The sequence below is a fragment of the Neofelis nebulosa genome, chromosome X (genome assembly GCF_028018385.1).
Source record: "Neofelis nebulosa isolate mNeoNeb1 chromosome X, mNeoNeb1.pri, whole genome shotgun sequence".
In the NCBI taxonomy this organism is placed as follows: Eukaryota; Metazoa; Chordata; class Mammalia; order Carnivora; family Felidae; genus Neofelis; species Neofelis nebulosa.
The window spans coordinates 62207244-62229863 of record NC_080800.1 but is presented as its reverse complement, the minus strand read 5'-3'; the positions used below and the strand labels follow the sequence as shown (position 1 = coordinate 62229863).

The 22620-nt window shown below is 39.3% G+C and overlaps 1 protein-coding gene across 1 annotated transcript in view; it reads left to right on the top strand.

The window, feature by feature from the left end:
- NEXMIF (neurite extension and migration factor) overlaps positions 1–18128 on the top strand; it is a 155316-nt gene extending 137188 nt beyond the window's left edge. Inside the window, exons 2-4 of the mRNA XM_058713548.1 lie at positions 11798–11923; positions 12595–16966; positions 17571–18128. Coding sequence (XP_058569531.1) covers positions 11845–11923; positions 12595–16966; positions 17571–17664 — 4545 coding nt within the window. The 5' untranslated portion in view covers positions 11798–11844 and the 3' untranslated portion in view covers positions 17665–18128. The remainder of the gene's footprint in view (positions 1–11797; positions 11924–12594; positions 16967–17570) is intronic.
- The last annotated feature ends 4492 nt before the right edge of the window (positions 18129–22620 follow it).

Here is a 22620-nt window from a genome sequence, read left to right as displayed (position 1 = left end):
CTGGGTGTTGTATGGAAACCAATTTGACAATAAATTTCATATATTAGAAAAGTAAAATTAAATAAAATTTAAAAAATAAATAAAAATAAATAATAAAAGCCAAAAATGAAAAACAAAGTTTATGTATTTATTTTGAGAGAGAGAGAGTGCACATTCGCAAGCAGGGGAGGGACAGAGAAAAGGAGAGAGAGAATACCAAGCAGGCTCTGCACTATCAGCATAGGGCCTGATGTAGGACTGGACCCCTTGACCTGTGAGATCATGATCTGAGCCAAAATCAAGAGTTGGACACTTAACCAGCTGAGCCACCCAAGCACCCCAAAACAATATTCCTTTTAAAAGAACACATACAAAAAAGATACGCATTCACCACATTAGAATAGTTACCTATGAAAGAATGTAAGAATAAATGGGAATGAGTGAATAATGGAAGAAAGAAGCTTTGCTTTGATTACTGATGAATTGAAGAATATGTTAATCTTGTGTACATGAGACCAATAAGATAAATAAAACGCTAGGCCATCCTGTACAAATAAGAAAAGTGACTAGATCACTAGAAATAAGAATAATAGTGCTATCTAGTAGAACTTTCTTTGATAATAAAAATGTTCTATATCTGTGAACTTCTTTGATAATAAAAATGTTCTATGTCTATGCTGTACAATATGGTAACCACTAGCCACGTGTGATTACTTATCACTTGAATATGACTAGTGTGACAAGGAACTGATATTTTAATTTACCTACATTTAAATTTATTTTTTATTTATTTTTTTTATTTATTTTTGGGACAGAGAGAGACAGAGCATGAACGGGGGAGGGGCAGAGAGAGAGGGAGACACAGAATCGGAAACAGGCTCCAGGCTCCGAGCCCTCAGCCCAGAGCCTGACGCGGGGCTCGAACTCACAGACCGTGAGATCGTGACCTGGCTGAAGTCGGACGCTTAACCGACTGCGCCACCCAGGCGCCCCACATTTAAATTTAAATAACTATGTGTTACTAATGGCTACTGTAGTGGACAGTGCAGGTTAGAGGTTGAAAGTGAGCCCAGATATTGGCACAGAAATGGTAAATAGATGCTGTAGTTGCAGACAACACTCCTTCTAAAAAACACTCAACCCTGCTTGTAGATGAGAAGATAGCAAAGGAACCTAAGGAATCCAGGATCACTAGGAAAGAACACTACTCATCCTTGCCTTCTTCAGGACTTGTTTTGCCCATCAGTAGGTGAACCTCCAGAAGCCTGAGAAGTTCTTCCCTACTGTGGACTTGGCTGCTGGAATTGGCAAGAGCCTTTCAGAGCCTACTGCTGCTGTTTAGCAAATGTGGGCTTTGGAATTGCACATGCAGTTTGTGTTTCCTATATAAACCTCAATGAACAGAGGACCCCAGAATGCCATCTGTATGGCTTGGGGCATTAGCCAAGTTGGCTTGAGATGGGTGCTAGGGAATATGCTCCAGGGGGCTATTTCAGAGACTCTGGTATTACAAGGACTTTTTCCTCAGTTTGCTATGGGTGACAATAATAAACTGCCAGGAGCCAGAGTAGAGAGATAGTAGTCATAGATGATTGCTATGTTATTGTAGAACTCTAAATCGAATGACATTTTACCTATTCTTAGACTCAGCCTCTCTTCTGATGTCTCCCCATCTCGTACCCCTATCATTTCCCTTGTTTTGGGGTAGTCATTCTTGGTCCCATGTAAAAAATTAAAGGAGTATGAGAAAAATTCTTCTGATGGGAGGGGGGTGCATGGCCTTATGAATATATGGAATTGGGTTCCTGAGTGATTTTGTGGGGTTATTGGAATTTTCCTCCCTGTGTTGACTAAAACTTCTATAGCAGTCAAAACTATGTATTTAAAAAAAAATTTAATGTTTATTTTTGACAGAGAGAGAGAGAGAGAGAGACAGAGCATGAGCAGGGGAGGGGCAGAGAGAGAGAGGGAGACACAGAATCAGAAGCAGGCTCCAGGCTCTGAGCTGTCAGCACACAGACCGACGCGGCGCTCAAACTCACACACCGTGAGATCATGACTTGAGCCCAAGTCGGATGCACAACCGACTGAGCCACCCAGGTGGCCCAAAACTATGTATTTTTATAAACAAACTCATTTTAAAGTATCTTTCTTTACATATAAGTAGCTACACAAAAAGATACTTTGGTGGAGTCCATTTACTTTTGGAGAATGTCTTGGCCATCTGACCTTTGGTAATGGCAAATCCTCTGGTGTAAAAAGGTCCAGGCATCTACAAGCTTATCATTTTGACAGTAACTGCCAAAATCTACTGCAAGCATATCTGAAAAAGGAGTGTGATGAAGGTGGGGTGATATCTGAAACAGTAGTCTTACCACCTGTTAGCAGCTATGTATTTAATAGGAACAAGCCCAGAGTTGAGTGGGAAGTTGCACTTGTCTTCATGGAGTGATCAAAGATGGATTCAGTTTTATTTAGCCTTTGACATATGGATTAGAGGGATTTTTCTTTGATAAAAGAAACCCCAGTTACACTAATTGGAAGACCTATTCTGGAGGCTTCTGAGGCTAGAATAATTTGAAAGTAAAATCAAAACACAGAAATAAATATTTGAGCCAATCAAAGACTGAGAGATACCTGCTATGCCAAGTATACTCGTACTTCCCCTAAAGTATAAGTGCCTTGGCTGTAGAGCTTGTTTTTCTCATTTCTCTTCTCCTCATGGCATAGTCTAACATATAAAACAGAAATAGTAAACATACATTCACACTCTTGTGACAGTTTCAGCCTTCCACCCACCTGTTTGTACTGATCTCCATATAGCCGGGGGTGGGGGGTTAGGAACTAGGGTACTCAACTAAGCCCCAGATTCTCAGATTTTCATCAGTGTTAAACTTTGCTTTTCTTCACTGCTTAGAGTAGAGGACGGGTGCCTCTCTTCAAATATAGCCTTGTAAAAGGCTTGTTGAGAAAGCCTTGGAACTATCTCTGAAATTAGAAAAGAAGGTCAGGGGTTTTATGAATGATGAAACTGAGGCCCCTCATTATCTGTAATAGCTAGCTCAGCAGCCCATGGAGAGATTCTAGCAAGACCAAGATTGATTGCAAATTCTTGGGCCAAGCTAGAAGTATCACTTTTGCTCATGGGATGTTTTGTATTTGGGTATGTGTTGTCTTTAATTTACTTATAGATGATTCTTGTCTACTTACCTAAAAATAGCTGATCAATTAGAAAATGAGTAAATATATCTGTAATTCTTTAGGGGTTCTAAATATATATATTAATTAATTTGACGTTTATTTCTTTATATTCTTGTTTTCTGCTTTGAGGGTAGAATGAAGTAAGGGATAAGTAAACAACTATAGAAGAAAACTACTATGATCACTTGGGATTTTTTCAAAAAATTTTTACTCATCATGGTATCCCCAGTCCCTCAACCCCAATTCAGAATTTTGAGTGGTATTTCAACTAGGCATTATTAAATAGTTGGATTTATTTAGCATGTTCAGATAAAATGGAATTCCAGCTCTGTTTGTCTTCCAACTCTGGTCCAGTATGCAGCATCCTGCTTCCAAAATAGAAGAATAAAGGTACTTTGATTTATTGAGTGTACATAAACACATTGTGTGTGTGTGTGTGTGTGTGTGTGTGTGTGTGTGTGTGAGAGAGAGAGAGAGAGAGAGAGAGAGAGAGAATGGGAGAAGATGGTGTTTGGACTGGTATGCCTCAGGGTGACAACATAGAGCTCTAGAATCCAGAGTCTAGAAGAGCTGTGCCTCCATCCCAGGTACATTTCGGGTTTGGCCTTTTCTCCACTCCCTTTAACCCCCACCTTGGGGTAAGCAAAGACATTTCTCCTATTTGTGACAGCATTTCCTCCAATACAGACAAACAAAAAGTTAGTAGTGCTCTAATTAGTGGTTATTTTTATTTACAAATTATATTTCTCCTGATATGTAACTTGGTGCCATGGGGTTATTTCCAAATATGTATGTATTACCAACTCACTGTGTGACATTGGGCAAGTAGATTCTCCTTTGGGGGACTTGGTTACCCCACTTGTAAAATGGGGAGTTTGGGATTAGACTATCTTCTAAGATCCTTTTAACTCTGTGATTCAGTGATTATATTTCTGAAAAGAATTTAATAGCATTTTTAAAATGCAAATTAACAGGATAGATTAGTAGTAAGAAAAGAGATTATAAACCACATGGAAAAAATCAAAGGATAATTCAGCCTACAATTATTGCACTCAAGCATTAAATGTAACTCAATGCTGCCTGTTAATGAAGGCACTCAGTGATTAGGACACAGTCCTTGTATAAACCCATTCTCACAAAGTGCCAGGCTACAGTGGCATGCTCCTTCTTAAGACTCACCATCTTGTACACACCAATGGGTGTTCTAGGTTGGTGTCTCTGTGCTTACTGTGTCATTATACTGCCCATTTAGATCTGGTGACAAGAAGAAAGAGACTCTTTTTGGAAATATCCATTCTTTACCTGACAGTGATTGGACTCATCTATCACTTGTTCTTTGGACTTGAGAGAGAAAGCAAGCAGGAGAAGTCCTGAAAATAAAAATTTGCAAAGGCAAAGGGGCTCAGATGTGCCCATAAAGTGAAGCTACCTGTGGTCTAAAAGTTTAGAAATTAGGGGTACCTGGGTGGCTCAGTTGGTTAAGCATCTGACTCTTGGTTTTGGTTCAGGTCATGATCTCACGGTTTGTGGGATCAAGCCCTGTGTTGGGCTCCATGCTGTCAGTGCAGAGCCTGCTTGGGATTCTCTCTCCCTCTCTCTCTGCCCCTCCCCAACTCGTGCTGTCTCTCACTCTCTCAAAATAAAAAAAAAAATAAACTTTTAAAAAATGAAAAACAATTGGGGCACCTGGGTGGCTCAGTCAGTTAAGCGTCTGACTTTGGCTCAGGTCATGATCTCACTGTTTGTGAGTTCAAGCCCCGCATCAGGTTCTGTGCTGACAGCTCGGAGCCTGGAGCCTGCTTTGGATTCTGTGTCTCCTTCTCTCTCTGCCCCTCTCCAGCTCACAGTCTGTCCATCTCTCTCTCTCAAAAATTAAATAAATAAATAAATAAATAAATAAATAAACATTAAAAATTAAAAAAATAAAAGTTTATAAATTAAGTCTAGTAGAGAGGTTGGCTATTCATGACTTGGGTGCATGAGTACATCTGCTTGTTTCTACCCCTACTTCAAGTCTTATTGAATATTCGGGTTTTATGTCATTGGCATATTTAACATAGACAATACTTTCTTAATGATTTATGGTCTTATGTACTTGCTCTTTTTGGAAATCACTTTAGAGTGATGTCAAAGGATGGTGCAGATAAGAACACTAAGTGAAGGGAAAATGAAAAGTGGAAGAAGGGACACTCAAACACTGAGCCACTGATTAGGACAAAAATGCACCAAAGAAGCCCTCACCCCAGATTGGTAGCTGCCAAAACTGAAGCCATGTGGAATATATAGAGCCCTGTTACCAGCAGCAGCACCCTATTTGCTGCCTATGATAGGACTGGGGTAGGAATGTACAAAAATCAGAGGAATACAGGAAGGAGCATGAGATGGAAGACAGTAAAGAGTTCCCTCAAATGTACATCTTAGGCTCATCTCAGAATCACATAAAAATTAAATCAGAACTAATTTTTCTTGCACATGTAATTTCAGTCTTTTTAAAATATATATTTTTTTATTTTAGAGAGAGACAGAGCACACAGGCAGGGGAGAGAGGAAGAGGGGGAGGGAGAGGGAGGGTAGGAGAATATCAAGCAGGCTTCATGCTCAGCCCAGAGCCCAATGTGGGGCTCAATCCCACAACCCTAGGATCATGACCTGAGACAAAATTGCATACTTAACTGACTGAGCCACCCAGGCACCCCTGTAATTTCAATCTTAAGATTAAATAAATTATAATTTTTAAAATCTAGGCAAGCCCTTAGATATATAATCTCCCTTATTGTATAGCTAATAAAATTTAGGACCAGAGAGGGGAAGGAGAGACACCCAACTAGTAAGTAGTTATACTCCATCCATTATATTATATGAACTCTTCTGTAAGAGTTTATTTGTGCATATCTTTTGAATTTTGAATCTTTATAATAAGAGATGGAATAGATTTATACTTTACTTTTGAGATATATACAATTCTTTATACTTTACTTTTGAGATATATACAATTCTTTAGTTTAACTGTGATAGTCTCTTTTTCATGCCTCTCTCACCCTTAATATTTTTAAAGTTACAAGGCTCCTCATTTAAGCATGTTTTCTGTACTTAAAAGCATCATACCTCAATATTTCTAAAGTAGTATCTTGAAATCCTGGAAAGTATTAGAAAATGGAATTAGCCAAGCAGTATTATGGATAAGAATGTGCTCTCTGAACTATTGCTGATTCTGTCATCCATGATACTGACTGAAGTTGAACTTGGAAAAGTCAGACTAGACAGAGGTTGCATAGGTTAGCCTGGAAACCTTCTCTGGACCTGTTCGCTATAGCAGTCCCATCTCCGTGCTCCATTTCAGTCCCTAACTAAACTTGTAGATTCCCCATCTATAACAACTTCTGGTCAGTTGTCTCCTTTGCAGTATTACAGCTAAGATCCTTGTCAAATTCATTATCCATGTTGGACCTGATGATTATTCCTTACCTTGTTTTATTCTCATGAAGATCTTGGTATCCTTATTTCTGAGGCTACTCTGGCCTGGAATCAAACAATCTCTAGTGCTCCTTTTATTAACTCCTGGACCTCTCCTTTCTCTGTATATACTGACTCCTGCCCAATTCTCACCTGCCACTTCTAAATTATTTTCCACTCACCTGCCACTTTTAAATTATTTTCCAAACACACCCCTGCAGTTCTACTCAAATCTAACATCTCCTTTCCATTCCTATTTCCTCCTTCTTAATTCTAATCTTCTTGACTTCTTACAACTGAACATTGTCTCCTAACCTATTTCCCTACCTCTGGTTTTTCCACTTTCACTGGTCCTAATGTCCTACTCAAAACCATTCAGTGTCTTCCTGAATTAAGATTCAGGTGGCCTCCACAGTGTAGCTCTTTTCAGCCATATCCTCTTGTGTGTACCTGATATTTCAGCCAAATGCTTACTGTTTCCCGAAATCTCCCCCCAGCTTTTCGTATGATTCAACATTATTGTTTAATCAACTTTTACATGATACATACCATGTTCTAAGCACTATGTGTGAGCTACGCCCTGCGGAGGTGAAGGGAGCTTAGTCTATTGAGGGAATCAGATATAAAGAGGTAATGCTTATGTAAGGTGATAGACACAAAGGGGATCAATGTTATTTGGGAATGCAGAGAAGAGACTAATTTTGTTTGGGTGGGGCGAATCAAGGAAGGTGTCAAGAAAAAGTTGAGTAGGGAATAGAAGAGGGAGGTGAAAGGGAGGCTTGAAGGGGTAGGAATGGGAGAGGGTGTGGGGAGGCGTTCCAGACAGAGGGAATATCAAGTACAATATGCCTGGAAGCAAAAAATGCTCTAGCATATTAAGGGGGCAGACCTGGCTAGAATATTTGGAAGTATAGGGAAAGATAAACAGAATGAAAGGAAAATACAACTTGAGAAGTTGAAGATTGATTGAGAAGGGTGTTGTATGCAAGTCAAAACAAATATTTAGGGCAAGTTGTCAGACCTATAATTCTGTATCAGTTGTTTAGAGGATAGACTAGAGTGGGGAGAGACTCCTGGCATCTCATGAAGATCCTTCAGCCTGGAATGCCTTTCCTCTATACTTCTCCATCCTCACCTCCTGAGAGACCATCCAAGAAGGTCCATCTCAAATGCTGCTGCTACTGGTAAAGCCTTCCCTGATCTCCCTCCTCTCTAGAGGTGGATTAGATCTATTCATTTGAAACTCCCATAGAAATGTTTTGTTTCTCTTTCAGCATACTATACATTTATTAGAAATTTTTTATGGCTTATTTACCCCCAATAGACTCTTAGTACCGTAAGAACATGGATCTAGTTTCATTCACCTGTCTTTTCCATGGCAGTGCCTGGTACACTACCATTACCACCGGTGGTGCCTAGTCAATTTGTTGAATTTATTTAAACTGGTATCCTAAAGATCAGCACTACTCAAACCCCAAAGGTTATGTTGTCTTTATTTATTTTCTTGCCTTGATTTTTCCTTTTTTAGTTGGAAACGCCAAGAACAGCCCTTCAACACAAATGCTAGGGTAGGTCACTTAGACTCTGAGACCTGAGGCTTAAAGGCCTTTGGGGAAGAACATAGCAGCCTACTGTGACAGTATATATGAACCCTTTACAGGCCCAACTGAGGGGAAAGGCAGGTGAGAGGGGTTGCTTTTCCAGTTTAATTGAGCATTCCCTTGCTTCAAAATACCTATCTCCATGCTAATGTTATTTCAATACCATTACACTGATGATTTACCATGATCAGCAAAGCAATTTGTTGTACATAGTTCCAAAAGTGCTAATCAATTTTAGCTCAAAATAGGTTTTTAAGACCCCACAAAATTTGTTGTCCTAAAATGCTGATCAGTCAGTAAAAGCTAAAGCAAGCCAAGAACTGTTTGTGTTACAACCATACAAAATTAAAATCCCTCTCCCAAATCATTTTTATAAGCAGCCAAGATATAAATAAATAAAAATGTGAGAAAATATATGCCTTTGGGTTGTCTCGCTTAGAGCTGAGCTTTGAAAAGACATAGGAAAGGACCACAGGATTATCTATTCAGGGTTTAGCCTTCTAATTCTGCAGAACAAAGGCCCAAATAATTTATAATCATTACATTAATATCTATAATACTTAGTTTTACCTGTTGAAAAAAAATGTGAATCTAATAAAGCCAACCTTACAAGATAATTATAAGTACAAAATGAGATAATTTCTGTAACCTGGGGGGTATTCATGCATTCTCTTACTTTCCCCTTCCCAACTCAATAAGCTCCCATACCCATCTCCATTTCTCCTTTATTTCTTGCTAAAGTATATTTCTTCTATTCTCAACCCTTTAAGATTCCATTTAATTTAAGGGTGCCTGGGTGGCTCAGTTGGTTCGGTGACCGACTTCAGCTCAGGTCATGATCTCACAGTTTGTCAGTTCAAGCCCTGCGTCGGGCTCTGTGCTGACAGCTCAGAACCTGGAGCCTACTTCAGATTGTGTCTCCCCCTCTCTCTACCCCTCCCCTGCTCATGCTCTGTGTCTCTCAATAATAAATAAATGTTTAAAAATTTTTTTAAAAAAGGTACTCTTTAATTTAGAGCCATAAATCCTGGGTGCTTGATCTGATTTTCTATTAGAGGAAAATTATGTGCTTTTTTATGTTTATTTATTTTGAGAGAGAGAGAGAGAGAGGGAGGGAAGGAGGAAGGGAATGAGAGAGACAGAGACAGAGACAGAGACAGAGACAGAGACAGACAGACAGATGGGAGAAGGGCAGAGAGAAAGGGAGAGAGAGAATCCCAAGCAGTCTCTGCGCTTAGCACAGAGGCTGACTTGGGCTCGATCTCACGAACTGTGAGATCATGGCCTGAGCCAAAATCAAGAGTTGGATGTTTAACCACCTAAGCTACCCAGGTGCCCCAAAGAAAATTATGTTCTTACAATAATAACATCCCAGAATAAAGTTACAATGACATTAATATGTCCCCTGACATAGTGTCCTTGTCTTGTGTGACATTGTATAATTCTTCATATTTAAGTATATTGCTCCTGCATATATTTTATGGTACATTAATTTTTACTAATAATTACTACTTGTCTGAAGCAGCTGTTCTTTATTTTATTACCTGAAAGAGGATGGAAGTATATAGATCAATAACATGTGGAAATTTGTATTTCTACATCTTTCTTTTGGCCAGGGGTCGGAGGTGGTAAGAATTATAGAGAAAGCATTTTATGTTTTAAGAAAAAATACTTGGTCTCTTGGTCAGGAGACTTGAGGTTTTTTCACAGATCTGCCATTAGGTTTTTTTGAGACCTTATTTTCTTTTTCTGTGCCTTGGTCTTCCTGGTGATAAAAATGGACTTCCTTGTAATTAGCCTTAGGCATAAGGGGCAAGAAGATACCAAATTATTGAAACCTACAAATAATTTGACCTTTATGAAGTCCCTGCCAAGATGGAGTTAGTTAAGCTGTGGTTAAAAAAGAATAAAATGATACCTGAAGTTCAGTTGAGTTTCTTAAAAAGAAAGTTGCACAGAGAAATCCATCATGGCAGTATGATTCCACATGACCCATATGATTCTCTCTGAAGCAGAAGCTAAACCATCTGATCTGTTTATTCTTTTCTACCACAAATGAGCCCTTCTTGCCAAGGGGTGGGGACTTTGACATTGTTAGCCTCTCCTCTCCACTTATTTTTTTATTATTTTATTATTTTTTAAATTTTTTAATGTTTATTTATTATTGAGAGAGCATGAGCATAGGAGGGGCAGAGAGAGGAGGAGACACAGAATCCGAAGCAGGCTCCAGGCTCTGAGCTGTCAGCACAGAGCCTGACACGGGGCTCGAGCCCACAAACCACAAGATCATGACCTAAGCCAAAGACGGACATTTAACCGACTGAGCCACTCAGGTGCCCATTCTCTCCACTTTTTAGAAATCTCCAGCCCTTCTTTTTGTGTAAATACAACAAGTAAGCATATCTTTCTTTTTTTCCCTGGCACCTTGGTTTATTGGCTACTCTCAAATCAGGCCTTGTGTAAGTAGAAAGTTTGGCAATTCTGATATATAAATGTTAGGGGAAACTCAGGGCCATCTAACATTTTTAAAACTAGATGATTGCCTAATACGGACTTATTATTTTACAGATAAGGAAATAGGTAAAATAGTATAGAAACTGAATCATGTAAAACTCTGCTTAACTGCTTCTTGTTCCCTCAATGCTGGTCCTACCTTTTATAGTATATCCATGTAGTAGGATAAATGAATATACTCTTGAGATTTTTGTAACAGCTGCTTGGCCATCAGCAGTCTGTGCTTTTTAATAAAGGGATGGATACTTGGCTGAGAAGAAGGTCTAGGAAAAGGGGGGTTGTGAAAAAAGGATTTATAGATTTTCTGATAGCATATGGCAGATAACTCCATCTCAGATGGCCTTGTCTTCTACTGTTTTGCATATACCTACCACCCAAGTAGGCGGGCAGGAGATAAGGGACTATAGATATGTATTCTATGCCCTAAAATAGATGATGTAGGGACTTTTCAGAAATTTAAGCTCTTCTTTGTAGTAACATTTTAAAATCCTGCTGGGCTTTGAGGAATATTTGTCATTAACAGAGTTAAGATCATGAAAGTTGAGAAACCAAGAAAAGAATTCTTTACCTTTTTCCATCCTTAGCAGTCAAATTTTAAGGCAGAGAGAGAGAAAATCTGAGTGTGATATATATGTGTGTGTATGTATGAATTGCCTTGTTTTTGAAGAGCTTTAGATCTTCTGAGGTGGAAATGAGGCAAACAAAAATAAAGCCAATCTTTACATGCATACATTCCTTCTCTCATGTTACTCTGGACTCTACTTTGCATCCTTTCTAACTGTATGGCCATGATTAGGTTAAATATATTCCTATCTGGAAGAAGGCATAAGTCTGCCTGCTTCAGATTTCTATTATAAAAAGTATGGTGGCCTAGAGGGGATAGAAGGATCTAGGGTATAAAGTATGAAACAAAAAACAACAGTGGTGATGAAGCCAGTCTGGAAACAGGTAAATTACAGTGAGCCTTTTAAGATCTCTCTGGCTGAAATAACCTTAAAACAGAGAAAAAATATATTTAATGACTAACATTATATATTTGAAATGTGCAGGTTGGACAGAATTTGGACTTGGAATGAAAAAATAAGAGGTTACATTCATGGATAACCAACAAGATAAGGCTGTTGTTGCCTCAGCCAATGGAGAAAACACTCTGATTAATGGGGTCAAAGAAAATGGTAAGAGAATTTAATTATAGTATATACTACCTCTCCTAGTGGTCCTTTGGTGTTACTACACCAAATAGATTTTTAGTATCTACAAAGTTGGAGCAGGTTAAGTCTAGGGTGCCTTTGAGATTGATATTAATCCTAAATTTTATTCCACCAGATTTCTAACTGGGCTAGAAGGGTCTCCAAGAGCTATTTAATCCAACCACTGTGCTCTTGCAAATCATCTCTGTCAGATGAATAAGTTCCTCAAAATTCCTAGTGAATTAGGCTTGGAACATCTAGATTCAGAGGAGCTGCTAGAACAGAGGTCTGATTGATAGGACTAAGCATTATAGATTGAAACCATAAATATCCCATCTGAGCATTTTCCCACCCTGGAAGCCTTAACTTTCCAATTGATCAAGCAGTCCAATTATTTCCCTGTTTCTGAGGAGAGAGCTCTGTGTCTAAAGAAAAGGCTGAATCTAAAGAAATACTATTTTTCACTTTCATGAATGTTCAATATAAAATCAGCGTTGTTCTTTAACTTTGTAGTTTCTAGTTCTAAAGCTAGAGAAGCTGAACCTTAGTTTATATAAGATCAAGTACCAGAAACTGATCTAGGGAAAGAGTGGTCTAATGAGTAGTGGTCTAAGACCTTTAACTTTATTTCTGTCATTTCTTTCCCTTTTCTCCAGATTCAGAGGACCAAGATGTGGCAATGAAGTCATTTGCAGCTCTAGAAGCTGCTGCACCAATCCAGCCTATACCAGTGGTTCAAAAAGAGACCCTAATGTATCCCAGGGGTCTCCTGCCTCTGCCTTCTAAGAAACCCTGTATGCAGAGCCCCCCATCTCCTTTGGGCCTAATTGAAGCACCTGAGCATGCTGCTAATAGTGCTTCTGTGAATGCCATCTCCCTTACATCTGGTGTTACAAAAGGCCTGCATACATGGTCACTGCCCAGTGAATGTGAGAAAGCTCCATTTGCCATAATGGAGCCTGCAGGCATGTCAGCTCTGAATGGGGACTGCCTCATGCAGCCAAGTCGGACTTGTTTGGGCTGCTTCATGGAATCAAAGGATGCAGTAGATCCTGAGCCAGGGATCAGTCTGAAAGTTGGTGATCTAAATAAGGATTGTGAAACCTGTGCAGTCTCTGATATAGGGATTCAGTGTATTAATGCTGGAGAAAGCATGAAATATGGAGAGCAGCTGCTTTCAGACCAGCTCCTAGGCTTCCCCCTGCACAAATCAAGGGCAGGGGAAAAACGAGAAGCTGAGAAATCTGACATCGACTTGGAGGATCCAGCTCAGAAAAGTTATTATGAGGCATTACTGTTAGACAAGTGTAATACAGAAGAGGCTTTGCTGGCAAATTCCAATCAAGATTGGGGTTACTTTGAGACTTTCATTAGTGAGAGTAAGATTGAACTGCTTGACCTCTGTTCCAAAAATGAGCTGTCCGTCAACTTATTCTCTGAAGAAGATGTGGATAACTACATGTTCGATGATGATGAGTCAACACTGGGCAGTGATGTCTGTTCCTTGAAAATTCGATATGAGTCCTTCCAGGACAATGTTCGAGACAAGACCACCCTTCTAATGCAGGAGGATGCCCAATTCAACTTTTTTCCCAGTGTCTTTACTACTTGCCCCAAACGGGAGTCTAAGAGTGGGGTTTTGAAGCAGAACAGCGATCTTTCCCAATTCAAGGTTCCTGATGTGAACATCATCTGGGGGGAGGAGGATAAAAACTTGGACAAGAAGAAAGGCAAAGAAGAGGGACAGGAAGACAAGGGTGTAGAGAAAAAAGATGAAAAGGATAATGGAGAAAAATCTGCCTTAAATAAACCATGCAGTGGGACTGAAGTAGGGCAATTTAAGAATCCAAAGCAGGGCCATCTTGCTAATTCCTTGGAGGCATCAGGGAATTTCAGTGATGACAGTTCCTTCATTGAGGTCTCTTATGATGCCATGGGGGAGATCAAGGACTGTAGCCGCTATATGGCTCGGGACACTAATTCTGGCAACTCCTTCTCCCAGCAGAACTATGGTCTACGAGCCAAGAGAAAAGTCAGGTACAGTGAAGATTATCTATATGACGTTGACTCACTAGAGGGTGAAAAAGTAAATGAGAGGAAGGAATGGTTGCCAGGTGGTTCCAAAGAGGAAGATGATGATGAATGGTGTCCCAAAAAGAGAAGAAAAGTAACCCGTAAGGAGCCCCCTGTTATTATCAAATATATCATCATCAATCGCTTTAAAGGTGAGAAGAACATGCTGGTGAAGTTGGGTAGGGTAGATTCCAGTGAGACAACAGTGAATTTGAGTGAAAATCAGCTCAACAAATATGCCAAGCTTGCCCCCTTGAAGGGCTTCTGGCAAAAGAAGAAAAAACAGAGAAATAGCAACATTGACTCCAACAAGACACCCTTATGCCAAAAACAAAACTTTGAACCAGGTAGCTTTGAGGCGTCATTCCTGCCACCTGCTCGCAAACGAAAATCTAAACTTGGCAACAGGCACAGGATTCAAAGAATCCCATCTGTGGAAACTTCAGCAAGTGGTAAGCAAATTTCATTCTGCAGTGATCAGAGGCAAGCTTGTACTCATAAAGAAGATGGAGCCATGAAAGGTACACTAAAGTCAGCACCTCTGGCTGTCCCCAGCTGTGCAAATGGATCACATCTAAATGACATTACAGGCCCTGACTCAGTGAAAGTCAAAGCCCAAGATGCAGGATTTAAGGGGCCAGAGAGGAAAGTGCTCAACAAAATCAAATTTAAAAGTGAAGCCAGGTTAAAATCCAAGAAAATCAAAGCTGGTCAAGAAAGCAAGTCAGTTGTTCAAATGAGCCCTCTTTTGGAAGATCAATCATCTACACCTAATTTAAAGAATGAAGCTACCCCTGGGACTTCAAACAGTTCTCATCTATCTGAATTTCATGAGGCAAAGGTTGCCAAGAATTCTACTTTCTTACCAACTACCTGTTCTTCTGAAATGCCTCTATCATCTGCTAATGTTGCCACCAATATACCTGTTATCCCTGGAGGGTATTTGCAGACACTGTTAGATGCTTCTGACTTGTCAAATAATACTGGTATATCATACTTTGCTCACCATTCTCCAGAGCAAAATGAAAGCAGCCTCACTCAAACAGAAAAATCATTTGTGCCTCTTCAGCCTGCCCAGGACTGTGTGCTTTCCTCACCCTCTGAGTCTGAGCTACAGCAGTCATCCCAAAACTTCAAAATGGAATCAAACAACTATGGAAATGTGTGGCCCAACAAACCTACTTCTGGCCCCCAGGAATTCATGGCTGAAGTCTCAAGGGAGATAGCTCCAACACAGTCTAATGAATTCGGAGTCTCCCAAGTAGTCTCCATGGAAAATAACCTCACATCTACAACATACAATCGAATCTGCCTCAGTAGTGGTGGCAGTAATTGCAACAAGGTCCTATATGCCTCTGTGCAAGACACTCAGCTCCCATCTGATGACTCTTATCAATTATGTCACTTTAATAATGGAGAGATATGCTTTCCTTTCCAGCAGGGCCCAGCCAATATGGATGATGATCGGCTCTTTAGCTTTGATTCAATGGCCCAACTCTCTGTCAACTCAAGCAATTATTGTTCCTTAAGCTTGAAGTCCTGTGAAAAGGATGGTGATGATGATATTACTGATGACTTCCTGGCCCATTGCAGCCCCAAGCTGGTTATCCAGCAGAGCATTGATGAGATAACACCATTAAAGGAGTCCACTGACCTCCTGGATATCTCCAACTTCACTCCTGACAAATTCCGTCACTCTTCTCTTTCAGAAGTGTCCCCACCTGACACCCCCAGTCTTTCCCCTCAAATTACCAGATGTGAGAGTATTAAGACACTGGGAACACTGAAGGGGTTTCAAGAGGGTGTCCCAGGACCATTGGGCAACATGGAGAAAATCAAGTGGGACTGCAGTACCCTTTCACGGCAGGTCCAAGTGGATGATGGATTTACTTTAAATAACCATCAGTTTCAGTTCCATATGTTCAATGATGAGGATTCTGTCAGTCTTCTCCAAAAAACCCCTTGCTTATCAGCATTTAATGATCCATCTGGTCAAATGAGTACTAACAACAAAATGTCAAAATCAAGAAAGAAAAGTTCACCAGGCAAGAGTGGGGCTCTGAACCAAAGCTCTTCTCAGAAAAACACCAGGAAAAAATCTCTCAAAGCCAACAACAAAGGAATTGAAAAGCCACCTGGCAAAACCTCCCGCCAGGCCCCTAAGTCAACAAAAAAAGGGAAATACATGGCTGCAATCAATGGAGAGAAAATGCAAGTTGGTATTGGCCGTGGAGGAGGCCAAATCAACAACATATCCTCCACAGGAAAGACATTGACCGAATGTATCCAACACGGTGGCCCTGTGGCCTCTATGAAGATGCCAACTCAAAAGGGACTTTCTGGAGATTGGGCTCTGGGGAAGGAGAGTAACCCAGGATGGAGCGACATGAACATGAGCACGAACACCAATAGCCTCCTTGATGACGACCAACGGGAATTTCAAGAGCCTTCCTATATCTTGTCTAACATTGCCTCTGGTATGGCAGATGTGCAGAGGTTCATGATGGCCTCCATAGAGCCCCTTTGGGAACCCATGGAACACCATGGAGACCCCAACATATTCTACTCCCCTGAGTCCAATAGTCTAAAATTAAAAACCCTTAAAATATTGGCTGGGACACCACAGGAATCTAAGAAAAAGGTCAACAGTGGGTCCCCAGGAGGCACTAAGAATCACAGGTCCATCAAGGGTGTGAGTAAAAGCAATGGAAAAGCAGCAATAGGTGATCCTGGTCGTGCAAACATGCATGGTTATGAGGACTCTCGCTCTGCCTTCTTTGATAAAAAGTGTAATAGCCTGAGCACTTTAGGCAATAATGGACCGACACACAAAAAGTTATATCGTCACAAATCCAGCTCCAAGGCCCTGAGAGATGAGAAGTGTAAGGGAAAGTGCGTGGAGCGAGAACAGGTCCACAAGGATGAGGCTGGGACAGCTTCTTTTGAAAAACTGAGGTAATACTGCACCAAAATGGCTGAGATGATGTACCCTTAGCTTTCCTACTACCTGCTAAGCCCACAGTCCCTCATTTTTTCCCTCTTGAAAGCAAAAGTTTGCATGAAAGAAACTGTCACATTCCCTTCTTTTTCAAATTAAAAAGAAAAAAGTGCATGAAAATCCCTATCCCTTTAAGCCACACAAAAGATTGGGCAATTTTTTTTGTGGCTTACCTAGGGATAAACTCTAACAAGTCTACTTTTTCTGCTATTCTGCATTGGTTTTTACTAATTGAGAAAATAGAACTAAAATATGCTCTTGAGTGATTTTGGGAAGGGAAGGGCTTTGCAGTAAAAAAAAAAAAAGTTTTGAACAACAGAATCAAAAAGTCATATAGACAAAAGGCCAAGATCATTTAAGCAAAAAGAGCGTAATTTGGGGGGAAAAACAGTCTCATTGTGTGGCAATTAGGAGTGCTTTCTAGTGCCCCCTGCTATTTGTATCTATCTCTGCATTATACAGCATTTAATATGATGTAAACAAATTTAGATGGTATGATCCCTTTGTGGGACATACACTAAAGCTAACTAAGGTGGCATAAATTGTTTGGTTTTTCTGCAGGGATTCCGACTACAATCTCCTAAAAGCAGAAACAGCATTTTGGGTTTTACCTGTGTTTGAAGAAGAAACTCACATTTTCCAGAAAGACATTTGATGTTTGTGTTTTATTTCTTTCAAAATATGCCTTGTGGTATGTATGTTGACATGTAAGTGCTTAAAGAAGAGATTTTTGAAGTGTGGGAATAAGTATTTGGAAGCAAACTTTAATCTGATGTTCTATGTAAAAGACTTCAAAAAGTCATACAGTTGCACAAGTAGTTTATGCACTATTTACCCAAGGGAAAAAAAAGGAAAACATTGTGCCAAACTACAAACAAGTGACTGTATTGTATATATTTTTACTTCTATATCAACATTTGTTTGTATTTGGGGAGCTTCTCCCTCTTGATTTGCTAGAAACATTCCAGTGATTCTTGCTATTAACCACCCCCACTTATGTGGATAGCACCTATAGATCACAGTGGAAAAAATGTTGTGTTACACAATTTACCAAAACTTAAAGGATACTGTTTGAAATGTGCCAAATTTTCTTACCTCATCTCACAGATTCACCCCACAGCTTAAATCTCATTAATAAATTTAAATATATATATATGTATATATACACACACACACACACACACACACATATATATATATATGCACATACATTATTTTGAAATTTTAAACTCTACTGTCCTGTGTGGAAAAATGAGCAATTAAATAAGGCACAATAAAGTTTTGTTTGTTCCATCGTCTAATGGTTAAATTGTTGGAAAAGTCTGGAAGTCATAACAGCTAAGTCCATCAGGGACCTAATATATGCATTTACAGAACCTTTTACAAGGAAACAAAACAGCTGCTTTAAAGTTTGTTTTCTAAAAGCAAAATCTGTAGCTGAAAATTATTTAAAGTGCAAAGTTATATTGCTGATACTTTATATCTCAGTTTTATATATTTTATAATAGTCTGGGATAAATTATAAAATAGCTATAAAATCAACACTAACGATAAATGAAGTACATAGATTGCTTTTATTTAAGTACTTTCATAAATGTTCATAAATGTGCACTCATATCAAGGCTTTAGTGTTCTTTAAGTGTTTAATCTTGCAATGCCAATGTCATTTAAAGAAAATGTTAAGGCATCTCAGTTCAACTCCTATGAGTTACGTACATATATTAGATAAGCTGAGCAATTTGTGGTAACAACTAATCAGGGCCATATATACTGAGTCTGAGGGGGACTAGTATTTGATGCCAAACACTAAACTTAAATTTCAATTTTTTATATAAATTTTTGAAATCACATTTTTATTTAGCCCTTCCCCCTTTTGTCTTTAATTTCACAGCTACAACATCCCTCACGACTAGCTTTTTCTTCCCCTTTATTCACCACTTGACTTCTAACATTTGATCTATTTTCCTTGCACAGTTGAAGGCCTATGTGTCTGATGACTGATGCATTATGGCACAGATGAGATAATGGATGTAAAAGCGCTTTGTAGATCATAAAGTGCTATACAGATATAGGGGATTAATATTATTAATGTTGTTGGTTGTTGTTGTTGTTACTCTTACTATTCTTACTAATACTGTTACTAACCTATTAACTTGTGAATATATAGGCTGTGGGTGGGAGGGTGGAGAATAAGTGGGTGGGGGAAAGGGAAATTTAAAAAAAAAAACAAAGGAAGATGTTTCAAAAGGAAACATTTAAGCAAAATATAAACCTACCTAGTCATTGCCACCTAAATATATTCACAAACAGAGAAGCAACATTTGAAAGTAGTCAGAGAGAAATGGAAGGAAGCCTGTCACTTATATAAGTATACACACTTCCCAGTCCTTGATTCCTTTCACCAGCCTGCTCTACTACTTATAGCTAGGTAGTAAAATGAACAAGCCTGTGTTCTTGATGGTGTGATTGTGTGTGTCTATGGGGATGAGTGGGTGAGGAGCATTTTGTGAGGCTGCTTCAGGCCTGTTCCTAGGTTTTGATGCTCTGTGTGCAGTGAGTCTTAGACAATTACTTAGTGGAAAGGCACCAGATGAAACATGTCTCCTACTCTACAGCTGCCATCCAGAAGGGAAAATAATCAAACTGGAACACTTTCTTCTATTTCTCCACTCTGATAGCTAGCTGTTTATACTTAATGCTATGGCTGGTTCTTAGGAACTAGTTTTTGTTTTGTATTTGTTTTTGTTTTTGTTTGTTCTGCTTTGCCGCTAAATTTTGGTTTGGAATCTCTATCTGTATTATGATCCCCAAGACTCCAGACCTCAAAATCACTTACAGGAATGGAGTGCTCTCTATGTAACTAAAAGGTGGCAATTAAAGAAGAAATAAATAAAATGTTCCATGGGTGCAATGTGTTTATAAAATAAATATGGGAACAGTTGTCCCAGTTTTTCTCAGTATCAGTTCAGCTTTGGAAAATGGGGTAGGGGTGGGATAGAAGGACAGCCTGAAATTTTGGAAAGAGTTTCCTTGTCATAACTTGCCATTATGAGTCCTTTGGAATGGATACTCTTTTAGTTGCTCCTATGGAGCCCATTAGAGGCCAATTCTAGGGCATGGTTCATCCCTTTCTCCGAAGAGAATTGACATTTTAAAGTACCGTTTTTACTGACTGAAGAGAACTGACATTTTAAAGTACATTTTTAATGGCCTACAGTGCATTATATGTTTTTAACACATATATTAGTGACTTGTAATCAATCATTTTGTACTAACACATAACAAGAAACTGAGTTTGATTAATGACCAATAGGACAAAGCAGAAGATGCTTATTCTCTTAATTTCACTTAATACCCTCTCAGTACATTATGTGCTGAGCTCTTCAGTTGTTATGGCTTTTTTGGTCCTGTCACTGCTAACAATTTTTTTTCTTCCTGTCACAACATAGTAGGCCTGAATTTTGGAGATCCCTTATTCGACCATCTGCCTTAGTGGAGTGAGGACCACTGATACAAAAATAGTGTCTTGCCCTGTCACTGATTATTCAAGTCAGATGTATGAAATTTTCCTTGGTCTGAAATTCCTGATTTCTAGACTCTCCTCTCTGATTCTTATTACTGCCTCCTCAACATAATCCTATTTAATCTTTACTTTCCTGGAAATGGTATTCTCCATTATTCTTTCTATCTAATTTCAGTTCTTGGTCTTAGAATTTTTCTTATTTTATAATCTTATATTCCACCTACCGAAAGTGTCAGAGTTTAAGAACCTTAGCCAGGCTACTTCTGGAATTTCAGAGGGCAGTCTTCTCAATCTTAATACCTTTACTTGTCTTGACCACTTTCAAATCTAATTTTAAATACACACACACACACACACACACACACACACACACACACGGAATTATATCACATGACTGAGGAAAGTTGGAAACGCCTTTTCCTTGAAGGTAAAAATCTCTCTGATCCCCTTTCAGTCCTGGTTAGGTGCTAGACTATGTGGAGCAGGGTGCTGAAACAGTAGCCTTGACCAAGATTCTTCGAGACTTTGGGGGTTATGTTTGGGCTGTGATAACTTGCTTAAACCAGTGGCCTCTCCAGCGTCTCATATACCAGCTTCCTCACATATGCTGCTTCCTCTCAGCTTTCTCTTCTGACTTCTTGTTATTCTGTGCAATTATGTGTTAAGGCCTTACCTTATCCTAAATCTTTTCAAACCTCCTGCACTACCTTGATCATCACTTCTTTAGCCATCTCCCTGAAGTCTTTGGTGCTAGGTGGGCTTTTGTGACAACTTTCACCTTCTCTGACCTTTTTCCTTGCTGAGAAGCATCTGTATGTGTGCAGGGGGGAGGGAGGGGAAGGGAGGGGATTAAGCATGTGTGTAAGAGAGAGAAGCATAAAGGATGCTTCAAAAGCTGTAAACAGCTCTGGATAGCACCCTATGTCCTGTTATGTGAGGTTTTGCAGTTCTAGTGAATTTCTGTTTTACTGGGTCCTAATGAGCATTTACTCCCTAAAGGAGAAAGACCACATCCAAGGACCTCTTAACCAAGCTTGCTCTTACCAAGCTGAGTCAGTCTGATGCAGATCTGCCATATCTTCAATTTACAGATGCTCTCAGAACAGTTCCAAGAATTGAAGAGAGCTGAGTTTCTTCCCCAAAGAGGAGAATAGAGCACTAGCTAGTCCTAACTAGTGCTATAACTGTGTTTTCTCCTGGATTTTTAAGAAGTTATCTAATTACAGGTGATTTTTTTTATTTAGGATTTTTCAATGATTGCTTATTATAGGAATATGTCCTTTTTATGAAATAAAACTAATATGAGATTTACTTTCTAATCATAAAATTCACGAAGCCCACCATTATGTTTAGAAGGTTTAGTACCAAAATAAAACACTTTAGTAACTAGGGATAAATAAGGATCTTGTCAACACAATTTAGGCCAGGAATTTTTGTATAAGTTTCTCAAGGACCCAAATAAAGAAGAAACAATTTTAGCTGGACTGTTTAACTTGGGAAACACTGTCATCAACTTGAAGGTCCTCAGCCAGCATGGGATTATTTTGATGGCAGTACACAGGCTACCCTGTAAGGTACATTTTACTCAGAGCATTAAACAGTAGCTACATTCATGAAACAGAGTTCCCATTGCAGCTATGTGATACTTGAGATGTACTCTTGGTTTCAGAATCATAACTAAGAGATGAAACATTGGAGAAGGACAATGTAAAAGAAAGAGGCTTAGTACAAAGCTTACGGTGTGAATGAGGCTTTAAAAATCAGTATCTGGGTAAATAAAAAAGAAACACTCAATATGAAATGGAAAGAATGTCTATCCATCTGTCAGGCTCTGGTTTCTGAGTGTTCAACATCCCCTTCAAAAGGAAGAAAGGTATTTAAATCATTCTGCCTCTTTCAGAGAAACCTGGTTTTACAGTACAAAAGGAAAGGCTTAGAATGAAATCTAGAAGAGGCCTTTTGTTTTTTACTCCCAGTGAGGAGGGTAGAAAGCTTAAAATGCTCTACTGGGATACCTGTAGCACTGACTAGAGTGTGCTGCCTACAGAGTTTTGAATGTACTAGTCCTTAATTTAATTTCCATAAAAC